We start from the raw sequence: 19,284 nt of genomic DNA, 5'->3' as shown, positions 1-19,284 counted from the left end.
TTTTGTTCTTAAATATCTTAACTCTTCAATGCATGCATTTCAGTCGTAGATAATGCTCAACTTGAAATGCCACTAAAATTTAATATCCCCAGGGTTTTTTCCTATATGATGAAAGGTGAAGAGTGGCTTTTTGTGCAGCAATATAATTCTCCCACCACCTCTCCTTGTTTATTATATCACAAAGTACAGCACTCATGAGTCATAAACTTTATGACACTAGAGAGCTTGCCATGAGGGACACAACATTATGTGCAGTAAAGTGTGCGTTACTATATTTTTCTAAAGGGGTTCTAGCTGCCACTTCACAGAAATATCACCCTGCTGAGGATTTTCTCAGGAGTTTTGTTTTCTATTAAAAAAACTCCTACAGGCACAGTCAAGTCATATTTTCTTCTTTTTAATTTAAAACCAAAAAGCTATCTGTAGGGTACAAATTGATAAGTTAAAAAAAAAAAAAAGGTCTCTTGCTCATGATGTGCTCCATCTTCAGTGTCCTAAGGTATTGCACCAATAATATCTGGTACAACAGAGCAGTAACTTATTCGGTGGATAATTTTCTAGCAGACAGAATTGCATACAGACCAGTTAAGATCAGTGAAGACACGGCTTCTCCCCTGAAGGTCACCAGAGAGCTTCACGAGGTGATCAGCCAAACACAAAATTCCCTTCCAGTTCCCACCCGGAAATCTAGGACATATGTGTTATTTACTGTGCTGCAACTCCTCTCTCCAGAACGTGGACAATGATAATTGTTAATAGGCAGTTGGGGGAGATTATAAAATCTGAACCACGTGACTCCCACACGTAGTTTGCCTACTGCCTTAACAATGGAAACGGAAGTGGCAACTTCCATGCTTCCAGCCACTTTTTTTTTTTTTTTTTTTGCGGTACGCAGGCCTCTCACTGCTGTGGCCTCTCCCGCTGCGGAGCACAGGCTCCGGACCCACAGGCCCAGAGGCCATGTCTCACGGGCCCAGCCGCTGCGCATCATGTGGGATCTTCCCGGACCGGGGCACGAACCCGCGTCCCCTGCATCGGCAGGCGGACTCTCAACCACTGCGCCACCAGGGAAGCCCCCCAGCCACTTTTATCCTGAGACAAGGAGTTATTAATTCGACTTTGCCAAAGAGTATAAAAATTTGCTGTTCCCAGTTCAGGAGGTGTATTTTAAACAGGGGAGGAACACCAAACATTAAAGTGACAAAACTTCCTCTGAAGCACATCTAGTCCCAGTTAATCACAGTGATTACCACATGCACAAGAAACCTCCAAGTCAGAAAGCAAAAACCAGAACACAAAAACACAACAAAAAACATACTCAAGTTTCTGACAAAAATTCCGAGTACTAGATCTTATTTTTTATTAAGCAGCTCCAGTATATCACCAGAGACAAATAAGCGTTTTTGTGTTACGAGACAAATAAGCATCTTATGTTGAAAAAGTAGCATAGTCTTCGGCAAGAATAAAAATTAAAGTAATTAGGCATGCAAATGTGCTCGTGGTTAGTTGAGTCCCTGACTTTTCACCATAATTAAGTATAAGCATAGCTCAATGTTTTACATTTTCTTTGTGCATCTGACATCTTAACATAGGAAATAAAGATATCTGAGATCCCTAACCTATTTAATTTGCATGTTTTCCAACACATGCAACTGCATGTATTGCTAACACAACAAGCATTGCTGATAATTTGCTAAAACAGCAGGCATTAGCAAAACCCGACTTTTATACAGCCCCCTTCCTTTTCTAAAATGTATCCTATGTGCATCCCAATTATGAGTGACTATTTTTTATTATTAAAAAATTTAGATGACAACAGCTGTATTAAGAAACACTTAAAGCAGAAACAAATCCAGCTTGTGCCAGTTACTTGAAAGGCAAACCATCCTCAGTTCCTACAAACCTTCCTGAATTACACAGGCAGCCGCTGAAGAAATACACACCCTGTGCCCCAAACACACTCTTCTTAAGACCCTAACACCACACTTCAGATGCCCAGGCCCCGTAGGGTCTCCCATGTGGACAAACCTCCTCCACTCACAGTGTAATAGATGTCAATCCTTCTCTCCCACTTCAGGAATGCTTTATTGTATTTATCGCAGTGCTCGTCACATTGGGGTTAGGTACACACGTGCACCACCTCCCCAGTGAAAATACACTTTCCAAGGGCAGGAAACACAATTTCCTCCTCCTTCTGTTGCTCCACCTTCATTAACGTTGGTTTAAGGTGATCAGGAGGCTGCCAACATGCCTGCCCCTCTCTGCAGCGCTCTAGCCCCCCATCCTCTGGAAGAGCACTCATTAGTGACCATATTTTAACTCTGCAGCTCCGGCCCCATAGCTGGTTACAGCCTGAGGAAAGCACACTGAGGACGGCATTCTCCTTCCTCGAGAGTTGTGAACTAACACATCCAGGCTCTGGTTAGATGAGGGAGGATACACGGCTGGCAGGCAGGGTAAGTCATAGCCAGAGATGGTGCCTGTCAAAACCCGCAGGGGAATGGGAACTAGGCCTCTGGAAGAAGCAGGGAAATAAGAGGTACAGAGAGAGAAGCTAAGATGCGACAGCTGTGTACCCAAGACAGAGATAGCGGACAAGACAGGGACCACCTGAGCACCTCTAACGCCAGCGAGGCGTGCCGCGTCTCCTTCAATAAGCCCCCTTTTAAACATAAGCTATTTTGGTAGCTTTATTTCCCTTCCGAATGAACAACACCCAAGAAAAACGCCCAGCTCAAAAGTTGGTTCACTAATGTTCCCTTCCCTGATCACTTCAACCTCTGAATCCAAAGCATTTTATCCGATCGCTTGTATTTGATCACCGACCACTTTCCACCTCCTATTACACTGATGTGTCTTCCTGACCCATTAGAACATACACTCCTTGAAGGCAGGGACAATATGATTCATTTTTGTGTTCCCTCAATGGTGGTCAACACTGTGATAGCACAGTAAGTGCCTGATAAATAGGTAATGATTATTTCTTGCTAAGTTCAGTCCATTAGACATAGGGAAATTTAGTATATATTAAGCTCCCATTGGGTATTATCAATGTATCTCTTAAAAAAGATTATCTGAATAGTATGATATTATAGTTGGATTATAAGCTTTTGAGAAAAATAAGCACTCAGTGCCTTCTAATATTATTCTTCCAAGTATGATGTAGCAACTTTTACCAGTGATAACGTCTTATATAAAAAGCAATAGATTAATGTTAATAAATGTTAATAAATACACAGCTGAGGAAGATACTTAGGAAGATTAAAAGCCAAGCTCTCACTTAGGCTAAGGAGGCCCATCTGACTGGCCCAGGCATCTGTAACAAGCAGTTATTTTGGCCATACAAACATGTTTTATCTTTGAAAGCAAATCTATCTGTACATATATTTAAAAAAAAATTTTAAGTGAACTGAAGAAATTTCAAATACTAACAACCAAGAGAGGTAGAGTAGAAACAATCTTAGATCCATATTAGAAGGCTGTAGTTGGTAACTTAATTGGTTTTCCTCACTACAGAAAACTACCTTAAAATTTGGTCACCATCAGAACATTTTCATTCTAAATTTTAAAAATCTAGAGTCTCCCTTTCTCTCCCTCTCTCTCTCCCTCTCTCTCTCTCTCTCTCTCTCTCTCTCTCTGTCTATCCAAATTGAAAATATATTAATCTCAGACAAGATGACATTTAAGTTGTTAAATACACAAACCAAGAAAATACATGGATGATATTTAAGAAAGCCAAGAACATATAGGTATATATACAGAAATATAAAAAATATTTAAGACATATATTGTTAGAGTCCTACAAAAACTTTCCTTTATTTGCAACATTAAGGACAAACAGAAAAGTGAAAAAAAAAAAAAAAAAAAGAAATATGTGGGCTTCCCTGGTGGCGCAGTGGTTGAGAGTCCGCCTGCCGATGCAGGAGACACGGGTTTGTGTCCCGGTCCGGGAAGATCCCACACGCCGCGAAGCGGCTAGGCCCGTGAGCCATGGCCGCTGAGCCTGCGCGTCCGGAGCCTGTGTTCCGCAACGGGAGAGGCCACAACGGTGAGAGGCCCGCGTACCGCAAAAAAAAAGGACAAACAGGGGAACCCTCGGAGTATCCTTTTGCAACAGGCCACCTGGGACAAGGGATTAATTCATTCCAAAAGTCATATTTACACACAACTAGATTCCAAATGACCAAGGATATTTCAGGAACACAAAATCAAATGTGGCTAATAAAAAGCTGTAAACAGAGTTAATGGTCAGGGTCATGGGAATTGCTCCTAATTCTGAAAAAATTTACTTACTGTTCTTTCTAGTCTTTCAACATTTAAAATCAATTTTTAATCAAATTCTCCAGTATATTCCTTTTTGAAAAAATATGCTAGAAATTATGTAGTGTTATTAAAATGGTGTTTTAAACATGTGAGTTAGAAGTCAATAAGTAACGTGTGTTCCTTTAGTTCATCTTAATCAATTTACAGCTGTGCAAAAGGGCTAAGCAACACATCTATCTGCACAAGGGGCTTTCTAAAAATAATGTGGACTCTGAAGGAGGTAAGATAGAGAACTGGGATTCCAGACTTCTCAAAGAACAAGAGTGACTAGATTTTATAATTATTGGAGTGATAAGCACAGGGGGCATTCATTATACTATTCTTTCTACCTTTACATATGCTTGAAATTTTGAATTAAAAAGAACTAAAAGTTAAAAAACTAGTCCAGTGGAAACAAAGTCAGACTTCTAAATTTACATTACAAGTGAAAAAACAAAAATATAAACAAATCAAGATCTTAATTGTAAATGCATGATGGCACCTAGGTAGCATGTATGAACAAATACATGAAACAAAAAATCAAACTCAAGAGTAAAATGGTATAGAGGTAGCCTAATCATAGGATATTTTCATCCTGTGAAAGTTTTACATATCAATTTCTTTTCCAAAGAACATATCCAAGAGGAGTATAAAAAATATATGTAATTGAAGGTTTATTATGTGTCTGAATCATTGCAAATGTTTTATGTGTAGCAGGTCATGTAAACCTCTATCAGTTGATAATGGCTCCATTTCATAGAAGATGAAATTGATGAAGTCAGAACACAATAATGAAAGTAGGTGACATCTCTGTTACGGTTTATCACAGGAAATTAAATATATAGTCTCCTGTGCTATACAGTAGGACCTTGTTGTTTATCCATTCTATATATAATAATTTGCATCTGCTAATCCCAAACTCCCAATCCTTCCCTCCTCCACCCCCCTTCCCCTTGGCAACCACAAGTCTATTCTCTATGTCTGAGTCTGTTTCTGTTTTGTAGATAAGCTCATTTGTGTCATAATTTAGATTCCACACATCACTTTGCTGTACAGCAGAAATTGACACAGCACTGTAAATCAACTATACTTCAATAAAATAAATTAAAAAAAGAAAATTTATCATAAACTTTAAAAAAAAGTAGATGATATCTCTGAGCGCTCAAAGAGTGCATTAATTCTAAGTTCTAAACTACTTCCACTTCAGAGTCTAAGCCAAAACAAAGCGTGTGCTAAACAATATATTTTTGTTTCTGGATTAAAATAACATAGTCTCTCCTTTAAAATTTTCTGGAACACGAAGAAAAATAACATCTTAAATTGTTTCTCAACATAAATTCTTGTAATAATGAGAGATATTGGAGACAATATCTAATTTAATTGAGAAAGAGAACTGGAAACTGAAGTTGTTCTCTGATTACAATGTTTTTTTAAGTTATTTAATTTATTTATTTTTGGCTGCATTGGGTCTTCGTTGCTGCGTGCAGGCTTTCTCTAGTTGCGGTGAGGGGGGGCCGCTCTTCGTTGTGGTGAGCGGGCTTCTCATTGCAGTGGCTTCTCTTGTTGCAAAGCATGGGCTCTAGGTGTGTGGGTTTCAGCAGTTGTGGCATGCGGGCTCAGTAGTTGTGGCTCGCGGGCTGTAGAGCACAGGCTCAGTAGATGTGGCACATGGGCTTAGTTGCTCCGCGGCATTCCCGGACGAGAGCTTGAAGCCATGTCCCCTGCGTTGGCAGGCGGATTCTTAACCACTGCGCCACCAGGGGAGCCCTCAGATTACAATTTAATGAGGTGCTGGGAAGCAAGATGTAGCTGATGAAACACCAGTGCAATAATGGAAAGTACGTGCAGTGCTGTGTTTTCACAATGATGACCTTATCTAAGAGCAAGGCACAGAAAATGTTTCAGGGCACCAGCCTATTTCCCAATAACGTGGCCCAAGTCTGTTTCTGACACTGTATGTAAATATATTGTCATATGCATACATTCATACTTAGAATTGGAAAATATTGCGCAAGAACTTTGTACGACGTGTAAGTCAGTCATACCAACGTGCTGAATATAAAGACAAATGAGGAAGGTACGGACACCAAAATAAATAGGACAGGACACGAATGTGAAAACACAAACAGATGTGTCCACGTACAGCCAAGATCCTCATTCTCTCTCTGTCAATTTATGTCTAATTTTCTAATTTTTAAAATGTCAAATCTATTGTTAATCAAGTATACTCCAATATAAAATAAAAATAAAAAAAGATATATAAAAAAACAAACTTTAAAAAAATGTCCAATCTATACAAGATTATTTGTTATTTGTACCTCAATAAAGCTAAAAAGAAAAATATATTACGGAAAAAACATTTTAAATAAGTAAATAAGGCGGCAAATATAAAAGTCCGTAGTGTTACTGCAAATATGTAATAACTGAGTATGTATTTAGGAAAGAGCTAGATAGTAACAAGGACAAATGTTAAATCAAACATTAATCTCATTAAATGAAAACTGTGTGGGAAAAAATATCCAAACTGGTTTCATCTCTTTTACCTCTGAATCCTATGGTTTATGCAAGCAATCCTTATAAGCATACAGACCAATAATGCAGAAAATATATCTGTACTCGTGGATAGATAGCTGGATACCTCTACTTAAAATTTTTCACTTAATATGAATTTTTGCATCTTTCAAATACCAAAACCACAATGCATAGGTGCCTGTCATCTATGGGTCAATTTTAAGCTCACAAAGGTAGACGGCACACAGAACAAAATAATAATGGCCAAGAATGTTCCACAGCTTCTACCATAGTAGTGTGTCTATGATATGCCCTCAAAGTTGGTTAGATTAAAAGGATCTCGTGTTGTTATTTTTTAAATTAATTTTAACTTCACATTACTATAGAATGAAGGCAGGCAGGTTGACAAACAAGTCTCATCTGGGAGTCCCTGTCATGTTATATATTTTAGAGTAGACAGCTGGGCAAAGGAAATGGCTTTGTTTTAACTCATCAGCTTTTGTTTGGTCCAGGCACTGGTGTGCTTTGTTCGGCGATCCTGTTAACTTATAGACAAAACAACTGTTCATTTAGAGCAAGAAGGTTAAAGAAACGGAAAACACATACTGTTAACTGTGGAAAAGAAAACACTTAGGAAAAAGAAAGTATACCCATAATCTAATAGAAAGACTAGAAGCAAAGCCACATTCACCTAAGTTTCCCAGCTGGAAATCTCTGCCAGCACTTGAGGCTTAACCTGTTCAAAGCTCCCTCCAGAGACTTGCTCCCAGTGTAAGTTAGTAGAGCCGTGGACACCTGCTCTAAGCCCCTGCCTCCCAGGATGTGTTCTGCATGTTAGGGATGCAGAGGGTTGAAGAGCCTGTGTTTTAAGTTCTCTCCTTAAAAGAAGAGGAAGAACAGTACTGGGACTTAACACAATTTCTTGTTGAATTGACCATATTTAACTTTTACAATACACTCCTGTGTGCTCCTATCATAAAAGGAGGACGTGGTCTTAGATTGGTTAGGCAGCTTTCCTGGACTGCTCAGGTGTCAAAGAGCAAAGGCTGCATCTGAATGAAGGTTTGATAGGGAAGCCCATGCTTTGCCTTCACTGCGCTTGACCCTAAGGGCTCCCTTATAACAGCATCTTGGGGTATCTCATATGTGCTCATCTATACAACAAGGATGGGCAGAATGATCTTTCCTATCCCTTTCACACTAGCATCTTGAGATTGGAATTCCCTTCTCTCCCCAATCCAGATCACCCTTAGATATAGGCTAATTTTTCCAAAAGTGTCTTGACCAGAAAACACTCCTGCTAAAAACAATCCCATAGCCCTTACTCATCTCTAGAATTAGATCCCAAAACCCAGATTTACAATCAAGATCCTCTACTTTACAGCCCCATTCTACATTTTCAGTTTCCTAAATTCTTTTCTCAATTTATCTAATTGTGTGTTTAGAAGCTCCTATGAGACAAGAATGTTGTCTGGCCACTCAGCAACACCTGACACGAAATCTTATCTTGAATCAGGAAATATCTGCTCAATTTGCCTGAATTAAATTTGGGACAGAATAAAACTCTTCAGATGAAGAACTGAAGTATACTTCCAATATTTTCTTCTCTCAACCTAAAGTCTTTGGTTTAAATAAAACAATGTTGTTTTTCTTCCTTTTTAAACCTCATTTCATTCAAAAGAAAGAGGACGACAAAATCTAAAAATTCTAATTTTTCTTCCTAGGCTTTATAATGTATGTTTCAAGGGGAATATTATCCTAGTTTTGATCTACTTATAAGACTTCTAGGTTCCTTAGGCCAATACCTGGGTAATGTAACAGTTCATTAAGGCAAGTGGCCACCTTAGGCTGTTAAATGATGAATAATTTACATAGTTATTTTCAAGTTGTTTCTGCGATGGCAGCACTTTCTATATCTAGTATAGAATGAAGGAAAGGAACTTTTTTCTACCAAAGGGCCACAGAGGACAATAATCGTCAAGGGAACATCTGTTGTCATCTATTACTGCACACAAACTATGCCAAAACTTAATAGCTTCAAACAGTAAGCATTTCTTATCTCACACAGTTTCTGGGCCTGAGGAGTCTGGAAGAGACTGAGCTGAGTGATCCCGTCTCTTACAAGGGTGCAGTCAAGATGTCAGCTGGGGCTGAGGTCAAACGAAGGCTTGACTAGGCTACAGGATCCACTTCCAAGTGGTTCATTCATTGCCTGGCAAGCGAGTGCTGGCTGCTGGCAGAAGCACCGAGGTCCTCGGCACATGCACATTCCTACAGTGCTGCTTGAATGTCCTCATGACATGGCGGCTGGCTTCCACCATAGCAAAAGTATGTAAGGTAGAAGCCATGTGCTCTTTATGATCCAGCCTCAAATGTCATACACGTCATTTCTGTAATATCCTCCTGCACACTGCGGGAGGAGACTAAGGACTACGTGTGGATGCGAATACGAGGAGGGAGGCAAGCACTGTTGGGAACCATCTTGGAGGTTAGCCACCACATAATAATTTAGAATTCCTCACAATTCTGTGAGTTGACTGAGTGATTCTTCACATGGTGTTGTCAGCTAGAGTATTGCAAGGAAGCCTGCAAAGTCCATCCTGGCCTTGCATACGTGGCTGGTGCTGGCAGCTGCCTGGGAGCTCAGGTAGGGCTATTGAATGAGGGCCTCCATTCTCTTCTACTTGGGCGTCTCCACATGGCTGCCTTCCCAGAGTTCAAAAGGAGACACTTCTAGGCTGAATTAAGGCTTAGACCCAGAACTAAACCAGCACCACTACCACTCTATTCTACTGGTTAAAGCAAGTCTCGTGTCCAACCAAGATTGAAGGGGAGGTTGTAACTGCTAGAAAACATAATTCATCAACAGTCAACAGTAGAACATATTAACACAGGGTCACATAAAGAACCATCTAGGGTTGCTTCCTGTTTTCAGGAAGTGTACTTAGTGATCATTTAGTACATTTAACTGAATATTTAAGGCCCTGCTATATGTTTATCACTCTACTATTGAGCATTATCATGGCACCTACATCTCAAATGGGTAAAAACAAACTGAGGGCAAATTTGGACTGAGGGCCAGCAACCCCTAACTCTTGCTTAAAAGTTTCTTTAGGATTCTATCAATGGAAAGAAACAGTCTCTGCAGGAGGAGACCACAAGGCCATTTCAGGAGAGGTTCTTTCAGTGTAGAGAGCAGGGCAGAACATCTGCCCTATTCACTTCCAATCTCTCTGCCAACAACAGGCTGTCCACAAGCAGTTACTAAATGACAAACCACATGCTCTGAGTCAGAGCCGAGTGTTGCATAAAATGCTTTGTAAAGCATGATCTCTAGAAACAGTAATTCTCAGTGACACTTTAGGCCTAAAATCCTTTTGCCCAAAGGAGCGAAAGTAAGTCCTAGTCTTAGCTCAGGCTGCCATAACAAATTACCGTAGACCCGGTGGCTTAAATAACAGGAATTTATTTTCTCACAGTTCTGGAGGCTGGAAGTCTAAGATAAGGGTACCAGCATGGTTGGGTTCTGGTGAAGGTTCTCTTCCTGGCTTGCAGATTGCCACCTTCTCTCTAGGTTCTCACATTATCTTTTTGTGTGAACAGTCAGAGAAAGCAAACTGTGCAAGCTCTCTGGTGTCTTTTCTTATAAGGGCACTAATCCCATCACAAAGCCCCCATCGTCATGACCTCATCTAACCTTGATTACCTACCAAAGGCTCCATCTCCAAATACCATCCCATTGGACCTTAAAGCTTCACCATATGAATTTTGGGAAAGACACAAACATTAAGTCTATAGCAGTCCTCAATACACATTTGATGAAAAAAAAAAAAAAATGAAAGAATAGTGCTGACTGTGCTAATAAAAAAATGTAAAGAAAATTTTTATATTTCAAATATGCAAGTATTTGAATGATGACTGGGCACAAACATAACTATTATGATTGGGGAACAGGAGGGAATTTATGGGTACCAAGAATGTGTATGCTATGAGATCAAACGCTGATTACGCAAACCTAAGTTTCAAACTACCTTCCCAATCAAACGTTATAAGGGCTTTACAAGAGCAAAGGTAAAAGACTCGATTTTTACTGTTTTCTCCCTAATCTTGCCCTTGACCAACAACAGGACCAAAGAAATCAGGAGGCAAAAATGCCAACATTAATAATAACAACAAAACAACCAACAGCAGGGAATACAAACTGAGAGGAACATGAAACTATGAAAGATATGGACTAGATAATTCACTATCAAAAAAAAAATATTTGACACATCATATTAAGCTAAGCACCAACAGATACGATGTGCAGCTATACAAGTGAGTTAAATTGGTTAGCAAAAGGTCAAAAAGAGGTCACGGTCTTGAGTTCAGTTGGTTTCATTCTGTCCTAGGACCACAGACTGCTCACAGCTGCCTCTCTGACTCAGACAGCTGTCTCTAAAACATCTGTGTTTTGGTCACAAGAGGGACTGAGAACATAAAGAAAAAAATGATTCATCACGATTGAGAGAAAGTAATCAGTAAATGAATAGCACTGTAAATGGTGACAGTAATGGGTTTTGTACATTTAAAAAAAAGGGAATTTGCACAATGATGCCAGAATATAGTGGATAAGCATCTTCATGGTGCTGAACAAAAATACTTGTCAACCTGGAATTCTATACATAACTAAACTATTGTTCAATAAGAACAACTTCTGGAAATAACTAAGTAAGATGACAGGCACCCAAAAAAATAGAGGAATCAAAATAAACATTATGGGAATAGAGACGCTTTGGTGAAAGGATTTGCTGTAAACACTGAATCCAGTTAAAGACAGAACCTACGACTGTGAGAATTGTGACAATAGAACAGACCATAATATTAAACTTCAAAAATATAAAAATAATATAGCTTACAAAATCTGTGAGAAGGGGAGTTTGAAAAATTATGAACATTATTTTCTTTGGCTTTCTTAGCAGGGAGTCAATTAACTGTCTAAAATAAAAATATGGAGCTAAAAGAAAATAAAGGAAAATAAACATTTTCCAATAACACACACAAAATTTCAATCCTACAAATGAAACTATTATTTCTAATTATAAAAGAAAAATTTTAGACTACCTACAAAGTGGAAAGTGGCAGAAAGACCCTAAAATATCAATAAGCAATGTTCTAGATAGTTTAGGATGCACCATTCAATAGAAAAAGTTGAACACTGTTTAAATGTTCTGAGTGAATACCTCTCCAACACCCACCCCCCAATACCTTCCCCAAAGCTGGTTAAAGTCATGATGTGAATTCCCTCAGCTACCTACTCTCCAACCTATAAAACTTTTAAAAGGCACTGTGTGTTTCTAAGCCCACTGTGTTGGGCTTTGGTCATTATCCTATTTTGCCCCCATGCCACTCTTCAACCTTTTTTCTGGCAAGAGCTCCTCTCCCCACACCAGTTGGCTCTGGTTGGGATGCCAAACAAGCCATACACCCTCATGACCAAGGTGGGCCAGTCCCAGTACATACTGAGTCCTTGTGGATATGGTGACTAGTCCAAAGATAGATGGGTGACTGAAAGCAGGACCAACGAGAACCCTATCTGGGAATTAGAATGCACACTGGCAGAATGGGGTTGGAAATCCAAACTGGAACAACAAACTCCCAGAGTTGCCATCTTCCCTGGCCTCCTAAAGGAAGCCATCTTTGCAGGAGAAAATGAGGTGAACATAAAGGAGAAAGGATAAGCGGAAAACAAGAGACCCCAACAGAGAAATTCCAGGCAGCACTGAGTCTCAGTTTCGATATCTGAGGACCCAGTTACTGGTTGCCTTTTTTAAAATTCTGTAAGCTATACCTACCCCAAGATCCTCTCCATCAATGGGAGAAAATATTCTCCATGTACGAGTAGATTTCAATCACCTGACAACATAAACTGCCTAATTAACCCACCCTGACTATTTCCCCATCTTTTATTCTCTTTTCTAAGACTCAGCCAGTCACTAGTTTTCTTATGATGGATCTACCTTTCCTACAGTTTAGTGTAAGCTTCCCTCAGCTAAAGTTCCTTCCCTTTAAAAACAAAGCCCAACAAAAAACAAAGCCTTTCCCTTTACCATGAATTGCCCACAGGCTCTTTGCCTCTTGGACTTTCCTCAGAGAGACCACAGATGGCATCAACACCCATACATGTTATTCTTCCTGGAACCTACTGTAATTCGACTCTTCCCATGCTATTCCCTTGAAATTTCTATCTTAAAGATCAATAATGAACTTTTATTTGCCAAATTAGGAGACTGTTTTATTATTAAAAATGTCCATAATTCAGAAAGGGGCAAAAGAGATTATGTACTGGGTATTCTAGCAGTGAAATGCAGGTGTTGTCTTCCAGAGCCTGGGGTGGTAGGGGAAAAGATGACCTGATTAAACAGGGTATGTTCTTCTGATTGACTCTCTATAGGCTACTTTACAACCCTGTAGGAGTAGATACTGTAGATACTTGATAGCAATGCAAATGTTTTCTGTCTCATGCAATGCAGATCAGATAATTCCTGTTCACAGCCACGTGAATGAAGTTTGTTGAAAAAGGATTTAAATCTCTTCAAGTCAAACTGGTTAACATCTTACAGGTTACCTCATCAATTAATGAATTGAGTAAAAGTTTTGATACGCATTCATTTTGCAAGGCAGTCATAAGTTGCCTTGTCAAAAATTATACTTCAGTCACTTCTGTCTGCATCACACTTGCACTCTCATCATCACCCAGAGATACAAGTCTGAAGGAGGAAGAGAGAACCACTGGACTCTAGAAAAGTATTCATATAATCATCTTGCACTAAAATATTTTTAATGAAAGACGTATTTAAAAGGCCCCAAATAAGCCTCTCTAACTCCCAAGCACCAGTAAAATTCTGGGGGAAGGTCTGGAGGGACTCTTCACTTCCACTTCCCTCTCCCACTTGCTAGATCATGGGATCTAAGACCCTTACAGCCCAGAGTCACTGGTGGAATGGGGCGGGGCAGGACAGCAACAGTGTTCAATGGAAATATAATATAATGGAAACATAATGCCAGTGTAATGTTAAATTCCACAGTAGCTACACTGAAAAGTAAAAAGACACAGTTGAAATTCATTTTAATAACATACATATTCACAATTTAGTAACATATACATGATGTTTACAACAGTATATACAAAATATTATCATTCCAATATGCAATCAATATGAAATTATTGATGTGATTATTTTATACTCTCTCTTCATGTAAATCTTTGAATATGGTATTTATTGATATCTTACACTTATAGCACACATTATAGCCACAATGCAGGCACTCGACAGCCATGCGCCGCTAGTGGCTACTGCCCTGGACAGCTCCAGAGTAGAGGCTCCAGTTGGGTCCCAGGGAACTGAGAAACTAGATATGAGGTCAGAGTGACAAAGCAAGAGGGTGGCTTTTGTTTTTGTTTATTTTTTTCAGGGTCAGAGTGCTCATATTGACCAGCCTTCTGACTCAGCCCTTCATGATGACTCACAATAAAGTGGTGATTGATAAGTTTATTTATTTTTTTTAAATTTAAAATTAATTCTTATTGGAATATTGTTGATTTACAATGTTGTGTTAGTTTCTGCTGTACAGCATAGCGAATCAGTTATACATATACATATATCCACTCTTTAGAGTGGATATATGTATATGTATCTTTGGATACATATACATCGAATATGTGATTCTATAGAATCAATCTATAGATTGATTCTATAGAATCAATCTTTAGATTCTATTCCCATATAGGTCATTACAGAGTACTGAGTAGAGTTCCCTGTGCTATACAGTACGTTCTTATTAGAGGGTGACTTTTGGAAATGCTAATGTACAGTCATTCTCTTTCTTTTAAAATAATAAACACCTTCCACGACACATCCTGGTGTTACAGAATAGAGATCAAATTCATTAAAAGGGTCCACAAGGCCTGATGGTCTGGCCCTTTCTTAACTTCTCTAGCCTAATGTTTGTCTAATCCATCTTAAGACTCTGGCCTGTTGTGTATCATTGTACAAGACCTCAGTGGGTGGTAAACTGAGATAGGCAGATATAACCAGAATTTCAAGACAAAGGAGAAACAACCAAAGGGCTCACTTTCCTCGCCCTACCTCCACCCCATGGTCACCAACAATCTGGCAAAGGCTGGGACTACGAAGAACCACTCTGTGGCGTGGCTTATCCCTGGGACAAACAACAGACTAGAACAGGAAGCGAAGTTACCCAGGCATTAGTGGGATCTCTAAGTGGAGTGGGAATAGGGTTGTTCTCAGGGTCATGAAGAGTAATTTTTATAGAGTCATCATACAAATGTAAAAACATCTGATTATTCATGACTGACACTGAAGAAAAACTTAGATGCCAACTACGATATATACATCAAAATAGCCATTCAACAGAAAATTATGTGGTCAACGTCATTAAGGAAATTTGAGTTGTAGCCTTTAAAAAAATTTATTTAACATTCAGAATGCATAATCTGCATGTGTATCCAGATAAGTAAAATGGTATCAAAAACCTAAAAGCATGCATGCACAGAGTTCCAATTTACCAACTCATAACTCATCTACAAAACTGTACTAGAGGAACTCTTCAATAGAATGTGAATATTATTTCCAAAAACGTATATTTTAGAAATGTCATATCCAGGCAAAAGTGAATTTATTAACAGTCCCTATATAATAAATGTTTTTTTAAATAATATAAAGGATGCCAATATTAGTGATTTCTACTTAAACATGAAGAATTATCTTTTCACATCATAGTTCACACTCCTTCAAGACAAAAGTTACTTGATATGCAATATATTGTGATAATGCAAATGCTTCTTTGCTTCTCAAAACACAGGAGTTAGAATTTAGATTGTCCTTTCTTATAGTGCTACCAATAAAAAAAAAATACATGTGGGCATATATGTATATGTTAAAAAAATATATATATATACACACACACACACACACACATATATATATTTCATTAAACACTCATTTTGGATCCAACAGGGCTAAAGAAAATTTTCTTGTACATAAAAGATTACAACAAAGGAAATGTTGCCAGGTTATCCATTGTTTATGTAGGGTAAGAAATTTTGCTTTGCCAAGAGGTGTAAGACTAATTCCTTTAAATGTTCTTAAAACACAAAAAGCCACATATTGTAGGAATATATAACTGTCTAGAAATGTGGGACAAAATGCCTTGGACTCCAGTTATTTTAAACTGAATTAATTAAAAAAAAAACCCTATACAATAATAGCAAGAAAACTAGGAGAAATTACACAAAGGCTGAAGATGTCTACAAATGGCAAGGGGGTGATTTCCAGGATCTAAAAGTTATATTAAAAAAGCAAAATACAGAACAGTGCTTATTGTAAGCTACCTTTTGTATAAGCAGAAGAAGGAAAAATATAAATTCTCTCTTTTTCAAGAAGGATAAATCAAGAATGATGAAAATATTTTTTAACAGAGGATGGATGGCAAGTGAGATTTCGGAGTGCAACTTCTTATTTCAATATTTTAACAATGTAAATGTTTTAGGTTTTCAAATCGTAAAAATAAGGAGAGAAAAACTAAAATTAAATATAAGCAAATAAATGATCTAAAATATATCAAATTGGTAACATAGAGGAAATTAGTTCTAGTCACTTTAATTTTATTTTTTAAAATTTTTTACTGGAGTATAGTTGATTTACAATGTTCTGTTACTTTCTGCTGTACAGCAAGGTGAATCAGTTATACATATACATATATCCGCTCTTTTTTAGATTATTTTCCCATACAGGTCATTACGGAGTACTGAGTAGAGTTCCCTGTGCTATACAGTAGGTTCTTATTAGTTACCCTATACAGTAGTGTGTATATGCCAATCCCAATCTCCCAATTCCTAGTCACTGTTAAACACAATACTTTGCATTAGCCACAGTGGGATATACTCTAAAGATAAAAGGAAGAGCCAAGGTATCTTAAACTTTACTCAGTTGAGTTTTTTCTCTTTTTTTTTTTTAAATTAAAGTATATCTGACATACAAGATTATATTTCAGTTGGTTTATTGATGGTTATTATATGACATAATTTTTAAAATATTTATGCATACTGTAGGCTAAAGCAAGTAAATACATTAATGGTATGGTGAATCATTAGGAACCAAGACATTCACTGCAATAGATAAAATACAAACATAACAGAAATTCAATTAAAAAAACGTGCATGTGACCCAACACGAACCGCTGGCCACCAGCGGAGACTTACTTCTTGGCAGTACTGCAGGATGCCCTCCTTGGTGCCAATGCAGGTTTTGGTCCCCGATGGATCTGACTCCCACTTGCCATTCTGCACGTTCATGTGCATGTTCAGTTTGCCACAGAACATGGCGACTTGCGGTTCTGCAAGCAGGCCAGCATTGCCATCAGTGGGCACCTGAAAAAGTAAGTTTTGGTTAGTTACAAAAATCCATAGCTCTGGGGTGGAGGCTGGGGGAAGGGCTGTAAAGAGAAACGTGGCCTGGAGCAATGCCAAAAATAGTTCTATTCCTCCTAATTCTCAATTATGAATTCCTTTGGGTTAAGCATTATGTATGCTACAGACACCTCCAACCACATATAATACAGTGTTGGTTTTTTAACATTGAAATGAAGAAATTAGCAGTATTGAGAAGAATTTATTCATTGAAAAGCTTATACATTTCCCCCATGGCAGATTTCATTGACAAGTTTATCCATTTTGCTTACTGCAAAGTCCTGACAATAAAATCAGATGTTTTTCTGAAATAAATAGAATCACTCTGGAGGAAACCATATTCTCATAATAACCTCCAAATGACTCACACAAAGAACAATGCCAAGTCCCTGCATGGTGACCAGCTCTGTGAGTAAGGCTGTATGTCACCTCCCAGAGCTGAGGGCATGGTATCAGTGGCGCTTTACTAATTAGCAAGTGACAACTTCATAACTTTTTGGACTGAAAAATTACTGTAGAATTTACCAAGCACAAACATGAATGAATATGTTGGCCATTCCATCAGTTTTCTCCAGAACATTCTCTGGTTATCACTCTGTCAGCTCTGAAGAGTACAGTAAGGTTGCTGGTGTCTCATCTCCTCAGCTACGCTGCAAAGAGGTGACAAGTCTCACCCAGGGCCCAGTAGAGCACCTACTGTGTAGCAAGCTCTCAACAGGTCTTAGCTATGACCACTGCAGGCAACATACCATTTTGCCAAAATAACTTTGAAATGGGTGCCGTTTTGTATTTCCAAACCCTTCTGCCCACCAGTATCACATTCATGTAAATATATACATATTTTTTTTGCCACACGGCACAGCTTGTGGGATCTTAGTTCCCCGACCAGGGACTGAACCCGGGCCCTAGGCAGTGAAAGAGCTGAGTCCTAACCACTGGACCACCAGGGAATTCCCCATATAAATATTTTTAAAAGGGAAAATGGAAGTTCTGAAATATCCATACTACCTCACTTAATAGCTCAAAAAGAAAAAAAAAATCAGCAAAAGATGAAAAATAAATCCACAGGAGTGCAAGTGTTATGCGAAACCAAGGTATCAAAAGACACGGTGGCAAAGTAATTCCTCCCTTGTTAAATACAGCTTTGGAGGAAATGTGTGAGATCCATGCTAAGAAGAGTTAACTTCCAACAGAAGCCATTCATGCAGCGGAGAACTGGGTGATTCTATAATAACTTGTATCATTTCTAAAAATTGTTCACAGGAGGGAAAAAAACAACACTAAAATTACACCAAGAGATTTCAGTTAAAGAAATAGCTTCCTGACACTTCCCCCCCAGAAATGTAAAAATAGATCAGACATCTGTCCGTTCTAGTCATCATCATATATATTTTGTCCATAAATCCATAAGAGGATTTTTGTCCTTTAAAAAAAATAATCTTGTACTGAACCTAGCTGAGACCTATCATAGACCTGAGTGCAAAAGCTGCTGGCACAATCTCTAAAACCACGTTTCATGTAACATTTTCTGCATTTCTAGTTCTACTTTATATGGCATGTTTAGTAAAATTCTACCTCTCTGCTGCCAGATGTAACAAACAGCAGCTGAGGCCACAGTATCGGATCGTCAGCAGAATAGCTAGGACCCCTCAACTCCCCAGTTTGGGGCCTTGCCCACCACCTGCAATTTCCAAGCCAGAAACTGAGAGGCTCATTCTCCAAGAGATGCAAAGAAGCAGCCTAAGCAGAATGTTGCATAAACGTAAGTTTCACAGTTTTCCTGAGGGAATAAGAGAAAATTCAATGCTTTGATCCTCAAAATCAGAATATAAATTTTGTCCATTTTACTGAATTAAGTAGTAAGATAATAACATTGTGAAAAAGTCAAATAATGATCAGATACCTATAGATAAGGCCCTATCTTAGATGCAATGAAGGACATAAAATACATTTATAATATATAGATAAATATATAAAATTTATTAATGTACTTGTTTATA

General features: G+C 38.4%; 1 protein-coding gene across 2 annotated transcripts in view; it reads right to left on the bottom strand.

Annotated features, from left to right (window-relative positions):
- The window catches only part of APP (amyloid beta precursor protein), a 277,963-nt gene that overhangs the window by 203,320 nt on the left and 55,359 nt on the right, over nucleotides 1–19,284 (bottom strand). For both annotated transcript variants that reach the window (XM_029213882.1, XM_029213881.1), the window contains exon 2: nucleotides 17,078–17,245. In XM_029213882.1, coding sequence (XP_029069715.1) covers nucleotides 17,078–17,245 — 168 coding nt within the window. The remainder of the gene's footprint in view (nucleotides 1–17,077; nucleotides 17,246–19,284) is intronic.

This window comes from Monodon monoceros, unplaced genomic scaffold (genome assembly GCF_005190385.1).
Source record: "Monodon monoceros isolate NGI ecotype Baffin Bay Population unplaced genomic scaffold, NGI_Narwhal_1 Super_Scaffold_11, whole genome shotgun sequence".
In the NCBI taxonomy this organism is placed as follows: domain Eukaryota; kingdom Metazoa; phylum Chordata; class Mammalia; order Artiodactyla; family Monodontidae; genus Monodon; species Monodon monoceros.
This window is presented reverse-complemented; position numbering and strand designations above follow the sequence as displayed.